Source organism: Xyrauchen texanus, chromosome 5 (genome assembly GCF_025860055.1).
Source record: "Xyrauchen texanus isolate HMW12.3.18 chromosome 5, RBS_HiC_50CHRs, whole genome shotgun sequence".
Classification (NCBI taxonomy): Eukaryota; Metazoa; Chordata; class Actinopteri; order Cypriniformes; family Catostomidae; genus Xyrauchen; species Xyrauchen texanus.
The window spans coordinates 7,605,432-7,623,608 of NC_068280.1; the positions used below are offsets into that span (position 1 = coordinate 7,605,432).

General features: G+C 37.1%; 1 protein-coding gene across 3 annotated transcripts in view; it reads right to left on the reverse strand.

Annotated features, from left to right (window-relative positions):
• LOC127644026 (B-cell CLL/lymphoma 9 protein-like) overlaps positions 1 to 18,177 on the reverse strand; it is a 157,384-nt gene that overhangs the window by 25,489 nt on the left and 113,718 nt on the right. For all 3 annotated transcript variants that reach the window (XM_052127025.1, XM_052127026.1, XM_052127024.1), the window contains exon 4: positions 2,884 to 3,263. In XM_052127025.1, coding sequence (XP_051982985.1) covers positions 2,884 to 3,206 — 323 coding nt within the window. In that variant the 5' untranslated portion in view covers positions 3,207 to 3,263. The remainder of the gene's footprint in view (positions 1 to 2,883; positions 3,264 to 18,177) is intronic.

Genomic DNA, 18,177 nt, shown 5'->3' on the forward strand with positions numbered 1-18,177 from the left:
GTTTAAAAATAAGGAGCTTACTATTTTAAATGTATATACACCTTATGAGTGTTTGCAGAATGAAGATTTATATTTAAATAGGCTTGCCTTTATAAATTCCTTTATTCAGGAGAATCAGTACACAAGTGTTTGTGTTGTAGGGGATATGAATGCAGACCTTACAGACAGCCAGTCTTTGTTTGCAAGACATTTAGTACAGTTTTGTGAGGATAACAACCTCATATTGTCTAGCCAACTGCTTCTTCCTGCTGATAGCTATTCTTATATAAGTGAAGCCTGGCACACAACATCATGGCTTGACCACTGTATTACTACTGCTGATGCCCATGCAATCTTGCAATCTATAGAAATTCTATATGGGACATCTATGTCAGATCATGTGCCGCTTGCTATGAAGCTTGATGTGGAAAGTCTGCCTGAGTTGATCCAGGGGGTGAATGATAGTTGCAAGGTTAAATTGGATTGGGCCAGATTAACAAATGAAGATCTCGTGACATACTGTATGAAAACTGAGGTCCTTCTCAGCAATATTTGTTTACCTAAAAAGGCTATTATGTGCTCGGATGTGAATTGTATTGATATCTCCCATCATGAAACCCTCGCTGCTATGTATGCCAGTGTTGTGGGTGCAATGTATGAGGCTAGTAGACCATACCTTATACTACCTGTTAAAACTACCAACATAAAGCCAGGCTGGAACAGGCATGTCGAGGCTCATCATGCAGAAGCTAGGGTAGCATTTAAGACTTGGGTGCAGGCAGGCAGACCTAGAAATAGTCCGATCCTTGAGTATAAAAAGCTTACCAGCGCTAAACTAAAATATGCCATCCGTTACATTGGTAAACATGAACAAACTATGAGAGCAAATTCAATGGCTGAGAAATTAAGGGTTAAGGATGTCAATGGCTTTTGGAAGGAGGTGAGAGCCCTGAACAGGGCCAATACATTGCTTCCATGTGTCATGGAGGGAGAGTCTGGGGTTGATAATATTGCTGAGATGTGGAGGCAACACTACTCTGCCTTATTTAACTGTGTTAAAAGTGACCCCTACAGAGTGATAAATATTGCTAACAGCAGTCCTGAGATAATCACTTGCAGTGAAGTCTGCCAGGCTGTAGCACATCTATCTGACAAGAAAGCGTGTGGGTTAGACCACATTACTGCAGAACACCTTAAGTTTGCTAGTCCTAAGGTGGCAGTACTGCTTGCCATTTGTTTTTCTGGATTCATGACCCATGGTCTACAACCTGAATCTATGCTGTCTGTTACTCTTGTGCCTGTCATCAAGGACAAGGCTGGCAAGGTTGGGAGCTTAAATAATTATAGGCCAATAGCCCTAGCCAGTGTGATATCTAAAGTACTGGAGAGGATTTTACTTGATCGTCTAGGTCCATTTATTGGTACCACTGATAATCAATTTGGCTTTAAAGCTAAATTTGGTACTGATTTGTGTATCTATGCTTTGAAGGAGGCAACACAGCGGTACATAAGGCAGAACTCTTCCATGATTATTGGGTTTACTGATGCTTCTAAAGCCTTTGACAGAGTCAATCATTATAAGCTATTTGAAAAAATGAGCCAAAGGGGTGCTCCTGACAGCATTATAAGAATCCTGGCTTACTGGTATGCCAACCAGAGTATGCAGGTTAAATGGGGTAACACAGTATCTGCCTCATTTGGGGTGAGTAATGGGGTACATCAGGGGGGGCTACTTTCACCAGCTCTCTTCAGCCTTTACATGGATGAGTTATCCAACCAATTATCAAGATGCAATACTGGTTGTATAATTGGTAACACCTTGGTTAATCATTTTATGTATGCTGATGATTTGGCCATTTTCTCTCCTAGCAGTGCTGGTTTTCAGCAGCTACTGAATATCTGCTCTGAGTATGGGGTGAAATTTGATGTGCTGTATAATGCCAAAAAGAGTGCTGTGATAATATGTAGGACAAAAGTGGATAAAGATCTTTGTTTTCCAGACTTTTATCTGTCAGGACAAGTGATGACTGTTTGTAATAAAATTAAATACCTGGGTCATTATATTACAGATCAGTTATCTGATGATGAGGATATATACAGGCAGCGTCGCATATTATATGCTCAAGCTAACATGCTGGTAAGAAAATTCCACAGGTGCACGGATGACGTCAAAATTGGCCTGTTCAAAGCATATTGCACTCCTTTGTATACTGCTCCTTTGTGGTCTAAGTTTAAAAAGGCTAGTATGCAGAAGCTTAAGGTTGCTTATAATGACTGTATGAGGACACTGCTCAACAAACCCAGGTGCTCTAGTGCAAGTGACCTGTTCTGTAATGCAGGGGTCTGCACTTTTCAGGCATTACTGAGGAGACTTACCTACAAATTCATTTGTCGCCTGAATGACTCCCAGAACAGCATTGTGATGTTGCTAGTAAATGCTAGGTTTAGTGCCATACGATACCAATCATCACTATGGAAAGGCTGGTATAAGTGTCTTTATAGAAATGCCGTATTTTAGCTTTTTTTTTTTTTTCTTCTCTTTTTATCTTTGTATTTTCTTATCTTTTTTATATATATGTTTTGATTTATGTATTGTTGCATGTTATGTCTGTGCCTTCTGAATGGACTAAGATTCTGTAAAGGTTGATGATGATGATAATGATGATGATGAATGTGCAAATTGCATGCTTCCTGTAAAGTGACCATGATAAATATCAATGTACAAAATGCACATGCCCAAATGATTGATAATGACATCTGTTGTCAACTAATCCGATTATAGATTCATAAAATCTATAGAACTACGTGAAAATAAAGTTCATGTTTTGTTGAGTCCAAATCTAAATGTATTGCACAAGGCAGTTATGGACTACTACATACAAACGCATAGTATAGTCCTCTCACCTCTGAGTGTTAGCCGATGGAGAGTTCCTCACTTTGGGATTGCTGGAATGCATTGACGTCAGTCCCAGTGAGACAGAGGCAGGAGCAGTAGAGTGCTGGTTGGGACTGGAGGTGTGTGTATGTGTGTGGGAGTGTGTGTGTGTAGTGGAGGGCGTAGCTTTGGCCCGGGTGCTCCGGGGCCCGGTATTAGGGGTTGCGACAGGGCTGCTGCAGTCCTGGCCTTCCTCTTGCCGTTCTTTGGCCCTCTCCTTCCTGCCTGAAGTGTTTCCTGAGGTTGACGTGGCTGGTGCTGCTGCTGGTCTCTCCTCCTGCACCTCCAGCATTCTCTGTGTGGGCTTGTCTGGAGTCTCCCCGAGGAGCCCTCACAGCCCCTGGCCACACTGCACAAACAAACAAACAAACAAACAAAAACATGGCATGGTTTAAATCATGGCAGCAAGCAAATGTTTTCTGATTGTTTGCTTATTAATACATTACAATATACTAAAACATAAAAATTTTGAAATACAAAACAAAATGTCAAAAAACATCCCAAAAAACAAAACAAAACACACATAAATAAGAACTAAAATAAAAATGATGTATAGAAAAGGTAAAAATACAAAACTTCCAGAAAAACACAACATCTAAAAAAATATATACACACACCACATCAAGACAGTAAAAAATACAATGTCCAGAAAGACATCCAAAAAAAATAAATTATGAAAAGGTCAAAATAAAAATAACTCCAGAAAACCACCACATCTAGAAAGAGTAAAAAAGAAAGCATATAAAAAATAAAAAAAACTACTTCAAGACAGATGTCAAAATGAATCCATAACACAATAATAATAATAATAATAATAATAATAATAATAAGTACAGAAAAGGTCCAAATTAAAGAACCTCCAGAAAAATTCCACATCTAGAAAAACATTATAAACAATTGTAAAAATAAGAGAACAAAAATACACTACGCGCAGAAAAAATTAAAAATACATTCAAAAAACTAAATAATAAAATGTACAGGAAAGGCAAAAATAAAACCACCACATGCAAAAAGATGTTAAAAAATACATCACAAAAAAAAGAAAATAAAAAAATATATTTTTTAAATGCCACCATCAAGAAAAACACAAATAAAAATTAAACAAAAAGATCAATAAACATCCGAAACAAACAAAACAAAAAATTATGCAAAGTCCAGAAAACATCCAAAAACCACAGAAATGTCTAGAAAAGGATCAAAATGCACTACATACAGAAAAACATGACAAATTTACAACATATCTTGTACAAATTTCAGAGAGATAGAGGCAAGTCTATTAAGATAATGTATTTCAAATTCAGATATTGTACAATATTAGTAGTTAAAGAAAATAGGGAAAAAGTTTTAAAAGAAATAGTAAACAAACAAAAACAAACATCAAAACCAAAAATATCTGTAAAATTGCAATATTCCATGTCCAGAGAAATCTCAAAATACACCACATGCAGAAAATCATCTTTGTCCTTAATCAGTGTACAAATGTAAATATTAAGTGCAATAACAATGCTCTTAAGTCTCTAGAACAGGGGCGTCCACACTTTTTTGCGTGATGATCTACTTTTAAATGACCAACTCAATAAGATCTACCAACCAAAAAAAATTTGTTTAAAAAAAAAAAAATGCTTGTTGGGACTACTGCATTTATGACTACATTGAATTAATCTTCTAATTAATTAAAAAAATATATATAATAATGTTCAATGTTGATATCAATCAGTTTTAACACTAAACCCAAAACACCTACAGCACAATATAAACAATAGCCAGGGCATTTACCTTATTCTGATGATTTGCTCTGAATTGAATCAGACTGTTTTGTATAATCCGGGCATTAGCTGCTGGTAGCTAGTTTCAAAAACTGCTCGCTTCGCAATTTCGCGCTCTGTTCTAAGAAGCCCTTGGAAGGTGCGAACCTAGTTGTCATGGCAACTGAATAAACAAATCTCGCCTGGTCAAAATGTACTCGTCAAGTGCAAGTCAGACAGAAACAAAAATATGGAAAAACATTATATTTATTTGAATAAAAAATTTAACGAAATACATTAAAATTTTGTGTGATCTACCAGCATTGCCTCTGCGATCGACTGGTAGATCGCGATCGACGTATTGGACACCCCTGCTCTAGAAGAAAAAAGACAGTATTTGGCCCTTGCTATAACATGCCTAAATTAGCTCAGAAGTAACATTCTGTATTTGTTTGGAGTCCACCTGTTTGCAAACTTGTTTCATAAGAGTTCCTAAATCCAAGACAACGTTCTCAAAAAATACCAGTCAGGCCAAGAACACAAAAACATTTCCAAGGCACTGCATATTTGTCAAAACACTGTGAAAGTTCACAAAGGTGAGAAAAGGTAAAACCGTAAATCTGCCAAGAAGTGGTGATCCTCCAAAACTGACTGATGGCCACCAAGAGGACAGTTTGCTAAAAACAAGAAGTCAACCAACATCTCGGATGGAGGCATGTGGCAGACTTAACTGCCTGCTTGAAGAATTTGTGGTCAAACCAGAACATCAAACTGAGAACACAATCCCTAGAGTGAGGCACCAAATTGGTGGTGGTAGCACCAAGAATTTATAGGAGTGCATCTCTTAACTATGGAACAATGGATGGAGCCAAGAACAGAGAAATTTGGCTCCATCCAATGTGCAGCATTCATATAACCAACTTGAGCGGAAAATTAATTGAAACAAGCAAGAACACCCCCCAAATATTTATACCAGGATCAATGGAAACATGTAAAATCTTCACACTGTAACCCCCCTAATGTTCAAGCCAAATCGAAGCCCTTGCCTGAAACAATAAAAAAGCCACACTGTAAGGCTGTTATATTAAAATTTGAATTAAAAGATAAAAATGCACATTTGATTGCTAAAATTAGCATTACAATTTTGGCTTTGTGCCAAGCACTGATGATGACTTAAACTGAACATGTCCAATGAATTAAAGAGAACGTGGGTGTTTGGACAAGTTGAATGGCCCCTAGAGGTGAAAGTATTTGCCGATAATGTCTTGATTATGCCTTGCTCTCTTATCAGCGTCTAAGCATTAGCAACCTTCTACAGAGAAGTTGGAGTAAGAATCACCATTTTGATTTTACTCACCAGACTTTTGACAACACGCAAGGCAGGACAGGACTTTGCACAGGTTTTTAACCAAACCCTTGCATAGATGCTGCAAGAACCTATTTGTAAAATTCCTCAATATTTACAGTGTTTGTTGATTGGTTTATATTGATTTGTTGCACCCTCTTGTGGACGCAGGAGACAATGTCGATGTAAAAAAAGATGTCTTGTAGTTTTTCCCCCCATCCTTGAAAAATTCTAACTTGGTTTCTCAGTTCTGCTGACAGCCCTACCACACTGGAGTATCATTTTCTGTTTTACATATACATATACATACACACATACACACACACACACATACACAACATCACTCATTCATCAACACAATGTACTACAATCCCGATATTGTGATTAATTTAAATTGAGAACATAACAAAATGGTTGAATGATTTAGTTAATAAGCTGAATGTCTCTTTGGATTAGTCTTACTCCCAATAAGCCGTGCAAATCTTGATGCTGGAAATTATCCTCATTCTTTGTCAACATTGCTCAAGCACCATCAAGTGTGATGGAGAATGTAGCCCAAGTAATTTCACAGATGCTCGATTGCATTGAGGACTGAATATTGACTAAGCCACTCCGGGACAGTAACCACTTACTGTCCCGGACCATAATCTGCAACAGAACCAAAACATTTTAGACAGGGGAACAATAATCTAAAGATTTAATCATGTTCTCGAACACATTTTGTGTCGGCTTGTTAAGCTTTCCAAACCGCTGCTAATATTAGAACACTTAATGCTCTATGCTGCTTTGGGTCACCCATAACTGTTAGCTGTGAAACTGAACCACCTCTGACATGACACTATGGTGAAAATTCACCTTTCAGCATGAAAGCACACTTGACTTGCCAAGATATCACACCGGTGCGGTGTTCACGTTCAAACCTACTAACACCGGTATTACCACTGGTTGAATGCTAAGTGGTACTATGGGGTAATTGTCATTAAGTAAAAGCCTACAGCAGGGGTCGGCAACCCTTTTGACCTGGAGTGCCCATTTTTACCATCCTGGTCAATGGTTGTGCACCCCACTATTTCCAGGTTTAATTTATATTTTGAATAGACTCAGTGGCGTTTTCCTTATTACTTCACGTGTTGTTCTGAAAGCAAAAAGAAACAAATGAAACACGAAATGTAGGCTGTCATCCGCGCAGCCTGACCGAAGCAAAGTGGGCACGTTTACTCACCCGACTAACCAAAAGTGAAGCACTGCCGGCTCGTGATGTGCGAATGGCTTGCACGCGCTGCACAGAGTCTGTTGGGTATACTGCAGTCTCGTCACATTTTAACTTTTTGTTTATCCTCCCATTCAGCTCATGAAAACACACTGCGTGATCATAAGGAAGGATTACATCAAGATGTATATTGGAATGCAGGTGCAGAATTTATCAAAATAAGAGAGTCTACTCCTCTCTCACCATTGATTGCCAACCCCTGGCCTACACAATAATGCAAGACAGCTTGATTTCAAACTTTGAACTTTATTTTTTATTTATTTTAATTAAAAATATTTAGCTTATTTTAACTCACCTTTTTTTAATTTTCATATTATACAATGATAAAAGCCTTTGGTTGCTGTTTGAAATTCCACACATATTTTTTACACAAAATATTCACAAGGTTGGAACCCAATAATGGAAATAGAATTCCACATATAACATTTAAGTGCTAAGTGATTTTGCATTGAAAATTTAATTTCTTAAAAAAAAAAAAACATTTAAACCAAAAGAAAATTCAAATTGCACTTCAAACGAAAAGAAAAAGCAATTAAAATAATGAAATGGTGAAAAAAAAAGAAATCAAATATAACCACCTTTCCATTTACTGTCACGTATGTATGACAACAGGTGGAAAATTACTAATACAAATTAAGATCTAAAAAAAAATTCTAAATTGTTTCATATTAATTATAAAATCACTGAAATATAAATGATGGTTCTAGGTGAGCGTGTATTTGCATTATTTTATGACTTAAATCACAGATGTATAGGCTATATATAAAGTCACCTTGCAGAGTTGCGCTCATAACGAACTGCTCTGTGGAAATAAAGCAAACTGAACTCAAAGCAACTCCTGAGCTTAGATGGTCTGAGGTCATTTGCAGCACTCTCATAAACGATAAGGTTTTTCCAAAACAATTTCAGAAAACTGAAACAAAGAAAGAGTGAGAACCTTTTACATGCATGTGTTCCAGGAGATTGCACGTCTCCGAACAAACAAGCGTCAGACATGCTCATAGATGGCTTTTCTGTCATCTGTCCTTAAAAATATATTACTGCTTCTTCAAGCACGCTGTCTGTGTGTCTAACAGCATTTCTTGTGTCATTCTGAATCAGATACGTTTTACAGTTACCCACAATGCCCATTATATTTGCTACCTGCAATTAAACGTCTTCTGTATTGATATTGGAAGTTTCATTCATAATGTTTCCCCATTTTACCCAATATAAAATTTCACACTGGTGTTGTCCCTTGTACAGAGTAAAACTGGTAATGCCGTACACTGTGGCAACCCTAAAGCACACAACACATATGAACATACTGTATATGATTGCCCAGCCAAGGCCCAAACTTCATTTCACATTAAATCAATGAAAAGACCTGAAAATGCAGTTCACAAATTCTGCCAGTCCAATTTGGCAATGTTTTGAAGGATCTGCAAAAAACTGGGTGAAACGGCCCAAATCCAGGAGCAAAAAGTTTGCAACCGCAATAGCAACCAAAGGAAGTCCAACAATGCCTTTAAGAATTAATAGAAAATAATGTTAATGTTATTTTGGGGCTTATGTTTCTGATGTCAACTGATTTATTGGGAACTGTATAGCCTATTGCAAAATGACACTGTGCCATGTGTCAGAAATAACCACAAATAGTTTTAACTGTTATATCAACTTGTGAGGTCAGCGAATGACACAATCCGTTCAATTGTTTGTGCATTTGTGTTTCTTTCAGGATGTGCTAGAAGCTCAATGTGTGAATGAGATCACATTTAATATGCATTTGCTTTAATGTTAGGCTCTCTTTCTACAACTGTACAATCTCTTCCCCTCTGGTGATATGAGAACCCTTTTAAAATACTGCAGTGTCAGACTGTGTTGTCATCCAGAAACTATTCAGGACGGCTTCCAAAATACTCAAATGATGTAAGCATTTCGCAAATCCCCTCAGGCGAACAGCAAGCACTGAAATTAACCAAAGAAACAGGCTGATATTAAACAGCTAAACACTCAAGATTTTATATTGGGACTTTAAATGCAATTTTAGACCAACTAAACTCTAAAAACATTTATTAAGTATCTCATAAAAACAGCTGATCTAGAATAGGCATCAAATGAAATAAACACACTAAAAAGCATGAGAAAGGCTAAATCTGATCCAGGAAGTGTGTTTATCATTGAAAGGATATAATTTACACGGTCACATTGTTGCAAACATGAATTTCTTCCCTGCAACACAAAATATAATGTTAGGCACAATAACAGCCTCAGACACCATTCACCTTCATTTCACTTCTTCCAGACAATGAAAGTGAATGGTGACGGAGGCTGTAATTCTGTCAAACATCTCCTTTTGTATTCCACGTAAAAAAGTAAGTCATACAGGAAAATGAGATTGAGTAAATTTCTTACTGAAATCACATTACCCCAGACACCTTCCCAATTATAACAGTTCCTAGAAAAATTGCTCCAAGGCCACAGTTCATTTCACTTTTCACAAACACACAAGGAATAATTTACCATTATTTTTAATTTCTGCCAGAAAACGCATCATCTAAAACCTCAATCAATCCAATTATTTAGGAAAATGGAAAAAAGGAAATGAAAAGAAAACGCCAGCCAAGCAAGGCAGCCATTTAATTTTTTAGTTATTTAAAGTGTGGTTTCCTTGACTGGTCCCTCTCTCCTCGTGAAACCACACTTGCGTTCTGACATTCTCAGATTTCAGTATGCATGGCGCAAGAGGCCGGTGTGCTGCAAGGTTACTATATTCTAATGGCGTACAGTGGCAACACATGGCCGTCAAGCCTTCTCCAGCCCGCCAGAGACATTTCTCTTCATGCACACACACCCATCGACACTGTTGCCAAGGCAACTCCGTCCGACATCCCCTGGATGTAAAACAGCCTCGAAAACACACCCTTACCCACCAGTCAGTGGCAAGAGTTCACTTAAGAGGCACTAACAGATATTTATACACAAATGCATAGTTTTTTTCGGCATATTTAACAGTCAAATAGGAGGAACTGCAAACTCCAAAAATAGTCCAAGGTTTGGGTCATTTTATATTTCGGTAACAATGTACATTACATCACATTATAGCCTTAAGGTATTTTATTTGGAAATTCAACAAAAAAAATAATGGTAAAACATTAAACAACCATGTAGTAATACCCATTTTGGCTAACCCAGTGAACTAAATCCTTAAACAAATGAAAAGTACTTCATCTCATTTGATGATTTTGTCCCTGGGATTTGGATGCAAACCAAAAGATGATTATTCACAACAAATGAATAAGTCTGGCATCAATGCAAAAACAGTTGCTTCACATTATGTAACACTTTAGATTGTGAAAAACTAAGATTGTGAGTTCAAAGCTTAAAATTTGAAGCCACTGTAAAACAGCCAATATTCACGCACCAGTGACCATGCATCAGTTGAATTCTATATTAATGCAGCAAGCTGAAATAAACAGGTGTTTATCACCTCTTAATAAGTTCTTCATTGTGTTCATCGGCACACTTCCCACTCCTTTGTTGCTCTCACATGTAAAATACAGAAATCAGACCTGCCCACTGACCTCCTACACACACATATACATATATACTCAGGTATGAACAATACAGCAAAACCTCTATCGGTTGACATTTAACTAAATCGCACAATATTTACCATCACACAGGTGAGCACTAGTAGAAGAATATTAAAAAAGGCCTAAATCTTAACTGCCTAAATGTTAGACTAGGCCTGATCCTCTAAATGGGAGTCTAAGGTGCTTGGAATGAGCCTCATTTGAACTTGTGGGGCTAGAAACCAGGGAGAGATTGCATGGTGTGCATTTACGCACAGATTTTCCCACTTCCTTCACAGAAATGAACAAATATTCCAGAATGCTAGAGTGGAAACGACAAAAGAGGTGAAAAATGGTGGTCATGGCAATTAGATTAGTGGTCGACTGATATATTATCGAGGCCAATAAATCGGATTATATACTGACTATCAGCATCGAACGATACATTTTCACATTTGGCCGATTTTTTTCTTGAGGGCGGCAAAAATAGCCAGGTGGCATGTGAAGTGACTATGAGGACTGGTCGTATGTAAAAGTTTGTTTTGTTGTTACGTGCCATCATGTTACTACAATAGACTTGTGTGCAACACAGTGTCATTTAAACAGGCCACATATCAGAGCCGCAGCAGACACGTTTGAGCTCATAATGTTGAAGTGCTCGCCTGTTTCATTCTCCCTCTCTCTTCTCAACAGTTCCCTGTCACTTTTAACTGTCTTGACTAATGAGGAAAAAGGCAAATATCAATAAAACTAATATCATATACCATCTGCAAATATGCACATCTCACTTAAACTGATAACTGATAAACTGATAAACCAACCTCACAAAACTTCAACAGATCCAAAATCCTGGAGCACTCATAAATCTTCCTCTGAAGCATGTATTCTAACAGTCTATCTTCAATAGTTCCCTGTTATGTTTGTAATGATGAAAGGCAAATATCAATAAAACTAGTATTATACACCATTTGCAAATATCTCGTTTAAACAGTACAGTAAATGCTTTTCATTGTAATTATGCACTCAAACAAAAAGTTTATTTTTAAATGATTTAAAGCAACAAAATTGACCCTTTTCACAGACGTGTTTTGCTGCATTTCGTAAATGTGGCAAACATTTTTATATTTCCAATTTTAAATTTATAACATGGCAATACAATGGCAAATGTATTACCATGGAATACATTTTTAAAAAAGCAGTTACCATAGCTGCGATGCGTTTTAACACAGCTTCTCAGCAGAAAATTTACTTAATTAAAAATTAAAAAAGTGGATTTAAAACTACTATAGTCCGTTGATTTGACCTACTCCAACTGAATTATGTTGTCTAAATAAAACACTTAATTTGAATGAAAGAAATTCAATTCCACGTAAAAACTTTCTCAGGTTCAATTATGGGTAATGAGTGCATTTACATAAACAAACATCATTTAATATTCTTCCTGGCCTTAAATCTGTGAAACACGGTGGAAAAAATACCTTTAGTATTGTAAACTATTTTACTTATTGCTATAAACAGTTTGAATCTACTATGACTGCTGGGTCCAAATATCAGTTACTCCGATTCAGAAATTAACCATGGGTTAGGGTAAAAAAGGCCACTGCAAGTGACATTTTTTTTACATTTGTTAAAAATGTGGGGGGCATAAAATACCAATGTAGTGAATTACCTAGCATTTGATATCTTACATAATATTTCTATTCTAGGGCTATCTAGATTTAGACACTGTAGTGACACTGTGTTTTATGGGCTATGTTAGAAAACATATGCATTTTGAATATTGTCTAAAGGCTGAAAACAAATTAAGAAGATTTCATTAGCTATATCGCCCAGTCCAACACACAAGTAGATTCAGCTCACATTTGCTGCAGAAAACGGTTTTCCACAATACATTCCCTCAAAAAATGCACCGCAATATCAAGGCTACATAGCACAGTGCTCATGATGTGGCAGGCAGTTGTTACTGCTAAAGGGCATCATTAGGAACACAAACAGGCATATAGAAGAATACCAGGAGGTGTGTAGAGCACACAAACAGCAGAGTTTGATGCCACAGAGCCATGAGGCTTACATTACTATATGAACTGTGTAATGGGCTGTTTAGGGCAGAGGTCCTTCAACCCTTATTTAGTTAAAGTAAAGCTTCCTAAACTCAATTTCCATTTTGCATGGCTCAAGGGCTGTATACTCCCACTTATAAATCATAAAGAGAGTACATGTGTGTAGTAGAGACACATACACAATAAAGCAAAGGATTTTTCATATTTTTCCTCACATAGAGAAAAAGAGCTGCAATAACCTTGAAAGTCATTGCCTTTGGATGGAAAAATAAAAGGAATAAACACACACGGAAGCACTTAAGTTGCCATTTAATGCTAGTTGTGGTTTTCTATAGCCAAATCCTAGTCTTTACCAATATAGAGGGCTTATGAAACTAGTGTCATGTGGCTCTTCTCAAGGTAGCTTCTGTTAATATAATAAAAACAGCTAAAGAGATATCTAAAATGAGCTACAGCTGGATATAGCGGCCATAAAAAGCGCACACATTAGTTCTGACTGTCCGCTCAGACTAAAAGCCTCACCTGTTGTTCCTGTCAATCAGACAAGCAGTGTCAACCAATGAACCAAAGATGTGTGAGGGAGGGCGGAGCCAACTTATGTTGTTCAGACTGTATTTGAATTGTAACATTTATATGCACTTTGTTATTACATTGAAAAGTTATACTTTAAATGCACACGTGAAATAACATCCTTCTTTTTTATATTTATTTCAATTTGTGGGATGCTGCAGTTTTGCAAATTATTTATTTTTCTTTGATATGGTGCATTATTCTAATATCAGTACCGCCACTACCTACATGCATACTACGCAGTTTGCGTAGGGCATCAACTCCCTAGGGGGGCACCATCTTACCCTAGGATGGCACCAGGCTGCCCTTCTCGTTCGCTATACGTTATTCAAGGACCCGAAAGCAGTTGCGGAACACTGACGATCGCTTCACGCTCATATCACGCGTAGGGCATCAAAATTGGCCAGCGGTGGCCCTGTCTATTATGCTGTTCAGATTGTATTCGTTTTGAATGGTTAGATTTATATGCACTTTGTTTATATACACAATAAGTTATACTTTAAATGCAAATGTTTAATAGTATTATTTTTCTAAAACAAATCAAAGCATTTTTAAATCAATTGTGGTTAAGGTAGAGTATAATTTCATTTAATAATTTAATTAGAATTGTTTTAACACCAATTATGAAAAATGCCCATTGCTAATCTGAAAAGAGATAGTGTAGCGAAACATCTCACGGCGGAGAAACCATCAGGCTCGGTGTCAGCAGCCTTGAGGAGGCAAGTGCTGCAGTCTGAGGAGGAGAAGAGGAAGCAGCTGAAAATAAAGATAAACATTGCATACCGCTTATCAGACTCCACCACAAAAACTGAGTTTACATGAATCCCACATACGACAATGTGCAGAGATGATCGGTCAAATTGCTGACATAATGAGAGATCGCTGGCTGACCTCTAAGTATGCCAGATGGTCAACATACAATAGCAGCTGGACAACTGATATCCTTTGATTTTAGTAGGCATGGGTTCAATGTGTGATTTGGGAGGTATGTGCTGTTCCACAGATGTGTGTCCCTTAGTACACGCACACACACTCATACACGCAGTATAAATATGTATGTAATAAATTGTTTGTTAATAAACTCTGTGTTTAATTTTCACTGTGCTCCCCTACATTTTTTCATTTAGGAGCGCATGTACTCCTTGGGAAAAAAGTTAGCGTAGAGTAGAGCCCGAAGCCATTTGTTTTGAGAATAAACTTTTGTTGAATTTATGAGAAATCTACAGACGCAAACAGACGAAGTGTAGTAAAATAAAGACCTAAATGTGTATTTCGGACTTTTTTTCACCACAAGTCTGAAAGAAGACAAATATCCAAAAATCTAAAAATTAGAAAAAACGATGTTTTTGCCTGCCGTGTCTCGCCTTAATATAAACACACACTGTTATCAGTATTATTTTGGAAAGTTTTGCACATTTCACTTCAATGTACACTGAAGCATGCGTCGTGAATTAGCAATGTGGAAACGGTGGTTTGTTACTGCAGTAATATCACGTTCAGTGCTATAAATCTCTCCGTTCCAGAATATTTGGTTCATAACATCAATTTTGATTCAGGTGTTTGTGCAACCGTGCCCTGAAGATTTAACAAAAGTCTGGGTAGGCCTAAGTTAAAAAAAAAAAAAGTAAGTAGGAATTAGGAAAGTATGTGAGAAGTGAGATCAAAATTACATTGCTTGAGAAAAAAATGCATCGCTTCTTCTGTACGGAAAACGAGCAATTTTAATTGGTCATCAATTCACTGTGAGTCTGTGTATCGTAGCAACGAGCACAAGACTGTGCTGTTATGAATCCAGTGAGAAAATAGATCTCGTGTATTGTTTATATATTTCGTGTGTGTATGTCTCTATGTGATAGAATTATTATTTGATGCAAATAATTCTAGCCGGCTCAGCCAAACTTTATCAGATGGCGGCTCAATTTGGCTTACGAAATTATTGGCTGGCGGCGGCTGAAATTCTAAATGGCGCAAATGGCGGCACCTGGCGGCGGCTTCAGGGTCCAGCGTAAAGCCCTGCAGACTCCATAAAAGTTCATTTTCACTGTATTGATCATTTATTTCACATTCTGTCACTCTTTTAACCAACCTGTCTCATGTATAAATGTGTTAGATTAGATAGAGATTATGTTTAGAATAGCAATAAAGTTTGTCTGTATTCAAAGATGAATGACTGTGGTATATTTTGATAAATAATCTCATCCCTGTTTTCGATTCAAAGCTGTACCTAAATACATGTGATATTATTTTCAATAAGCCATGAGAATATCACTCCAATAAGAGAATTAATTGTAATTCACTTAAAGTTAATTCCATGCAGTAGAGATTTGAGATTACGATTTCAATGGTGGAGAATTTTATAATGATAAATAATCTAATTAGGTGTCATTTTTCTAATTTATAATGGTTGTCGAATATGATTAATTTCATTATTCATTTCATTACTAATAATGCACAATAAGGCAGTTTAATTTAGTTCACAGCTCTCATTTTTGTAGACCCTAAATTCCCTTACATATAATGGTGTGAGAATGAGGGCACTTTAAAGTTACAATAAAGTTCTAAATGTCGCATACCAAATATCCTTACATAATTTTTAGGGGGTTAAAAGTGGTCGAAAATGCATGTGACCACATTGGGCTTGAAGTGTAAATGCTCATCCGTTAAAATGTGTTTGAACAGCATTGAAGCGCCACATACTCACATGTCAAACAGAGTTTAAACATTGCCAGGTATGTGTGGTTTTTCATGGAAATAACAGTCCAATCACAAAATTTGAAAAAGCCAGTACATATACATGTACAAGAACTTCACTCAGTGAGTTTAATATTTCAACATTTATGGTTTAAGAAAACAACCTATGAATGGCTTACTTATAGTAGTTTCTGCATAGTAAGCTGGGAAAGGATAAAGTATATTAACACAGAAACATTCCATTTTCAAAACTGAAGGAAAACTCAGATTGACAAAAACTAGAAAAATAAAAAAGAAACAAATCTCCCAAAACACTTACAATGCACTTAGGAGACAATTAATTCATGCATTTCCTCTTATACATCAGTCAGGGGCACTTAGTCTCGCACCTGCATGAACATTAAGACCTTGATTAGCTAATTCAGGTGCACATTTAATTACAGCTGTAGCTAAAGACTGCAAAAGACAGACCTCAAGCAGCTGAATTAAGCATCTCTCTGATCCATGTAAGGAATCGAAATACGTTTAACAGAATCCTATACAACCACGCACTACACGGCTAAAGGCTAAGTCACCAAACAATGACTTTTTTTAACCACAACAATTTGTCCCAACAAACAATGCCAACAAACACCAACATTCAACAGCTGTTGGGTTTTGTAAGATCAGTGTGTTTACCCAGTTGGCATTTGTTAGCCTCTGTTTTAACCAAATTAACATGTTCAATCTGCGTTTGTCGGGTCTTGGACTGTTTGAGCAGTCTGGTATGATTTTACAACAAACTCGGGCATAATCTGACTTAATCGCAAAATGTTGCCATGACAAAGAGGTAAGTGTCCCTGTCAACTAATAGAAAATGATTGCATGGCCACAACTGCAATGGTAGATCAGGAGAACCATTATATCCACAAACTCTTCCTTGTCAGTCATCATCTTCAACAATGACACAAAATTTGTTGGTGTTTGTTGGATCAGTGTGAACAACAGTTGCGTTTCTCAACATTCTAAATACAACGGCAAACTTAAAAAGTTTGAAGTGTTTCTGTCTGATGGTTGTGTCCAAAACAGAAGGCAGCCCACTTGCCGTGTAGTCAGTCAATGGCTTTACAGACAGCAGACCTGTATGAAGGTACCTCTTCAGCAAACAGGTTTCAGACAAGCTTTCAAGGCACCTTGGTGCCCTCTTACTTTCGCAAACAGCCTAAAAAAGACATTTTCGTTTACTTTCACAGTGATCGAAACCTTTAAAAAAAATGCAAAGACAGGAGCAACTAGGATTCAATTTGATTATTTCTAGGCTTCTGAGGTCATAAACTGGCATTATCAATGGTCCGATAAATTAAAGTGAAGCAGGTCAATACATTAGGCTTTATTACTCTCTTCAAGACAGAGATGGTCTGAATTGACAAGAGAAGTGCCCAAGGAACTAAAAGGTGAAGCAGACAAAAAACATTTCCCCACCTCTTTAGAGGCTTTGCAAACCATTACTAATTTTGGGATCCATGAATAGGCCAAGTACATTCTGATAAACACTATTAGCATTACAAAGAGCCAGCAGGATTGATTCTAGAACGGTTTCCTTTCGGAGCAAGTTCCTTTAGTACCCACTGCCATCCCAAGAAAACTAATGCTCAAGCAGGTTGATTGAGATTAGCATTCTTTTAGAGTGTGCAATAAAAAGTTCAAATCTGTGGTGGATTGCAACACTGCATCAGATTACAGATCTCAACAGTCCTCAAATCTCTTTGAGAACTACAGATAAAATGTCATTATTAAAAGGACACTCTCCTGGTACTCTAAATGGGCCCATTTCTGGGCTCAGAATATCTAAATGGTGCTTCGTTACAAAGGTCTGAACAATATGAACACCTCTGCTTTAAGTCATCCAGCTTTCTAAATATTTAAGACTGGCATGTCACGAAAAACAGTTTTCAATTGACATTTTAAGGATCCTACAGAAATTTAATCCAGGGCTAGAATTACCCACCTCTACCTTGCTGTTACTCTCGCACTACTACGGTTTCAAAT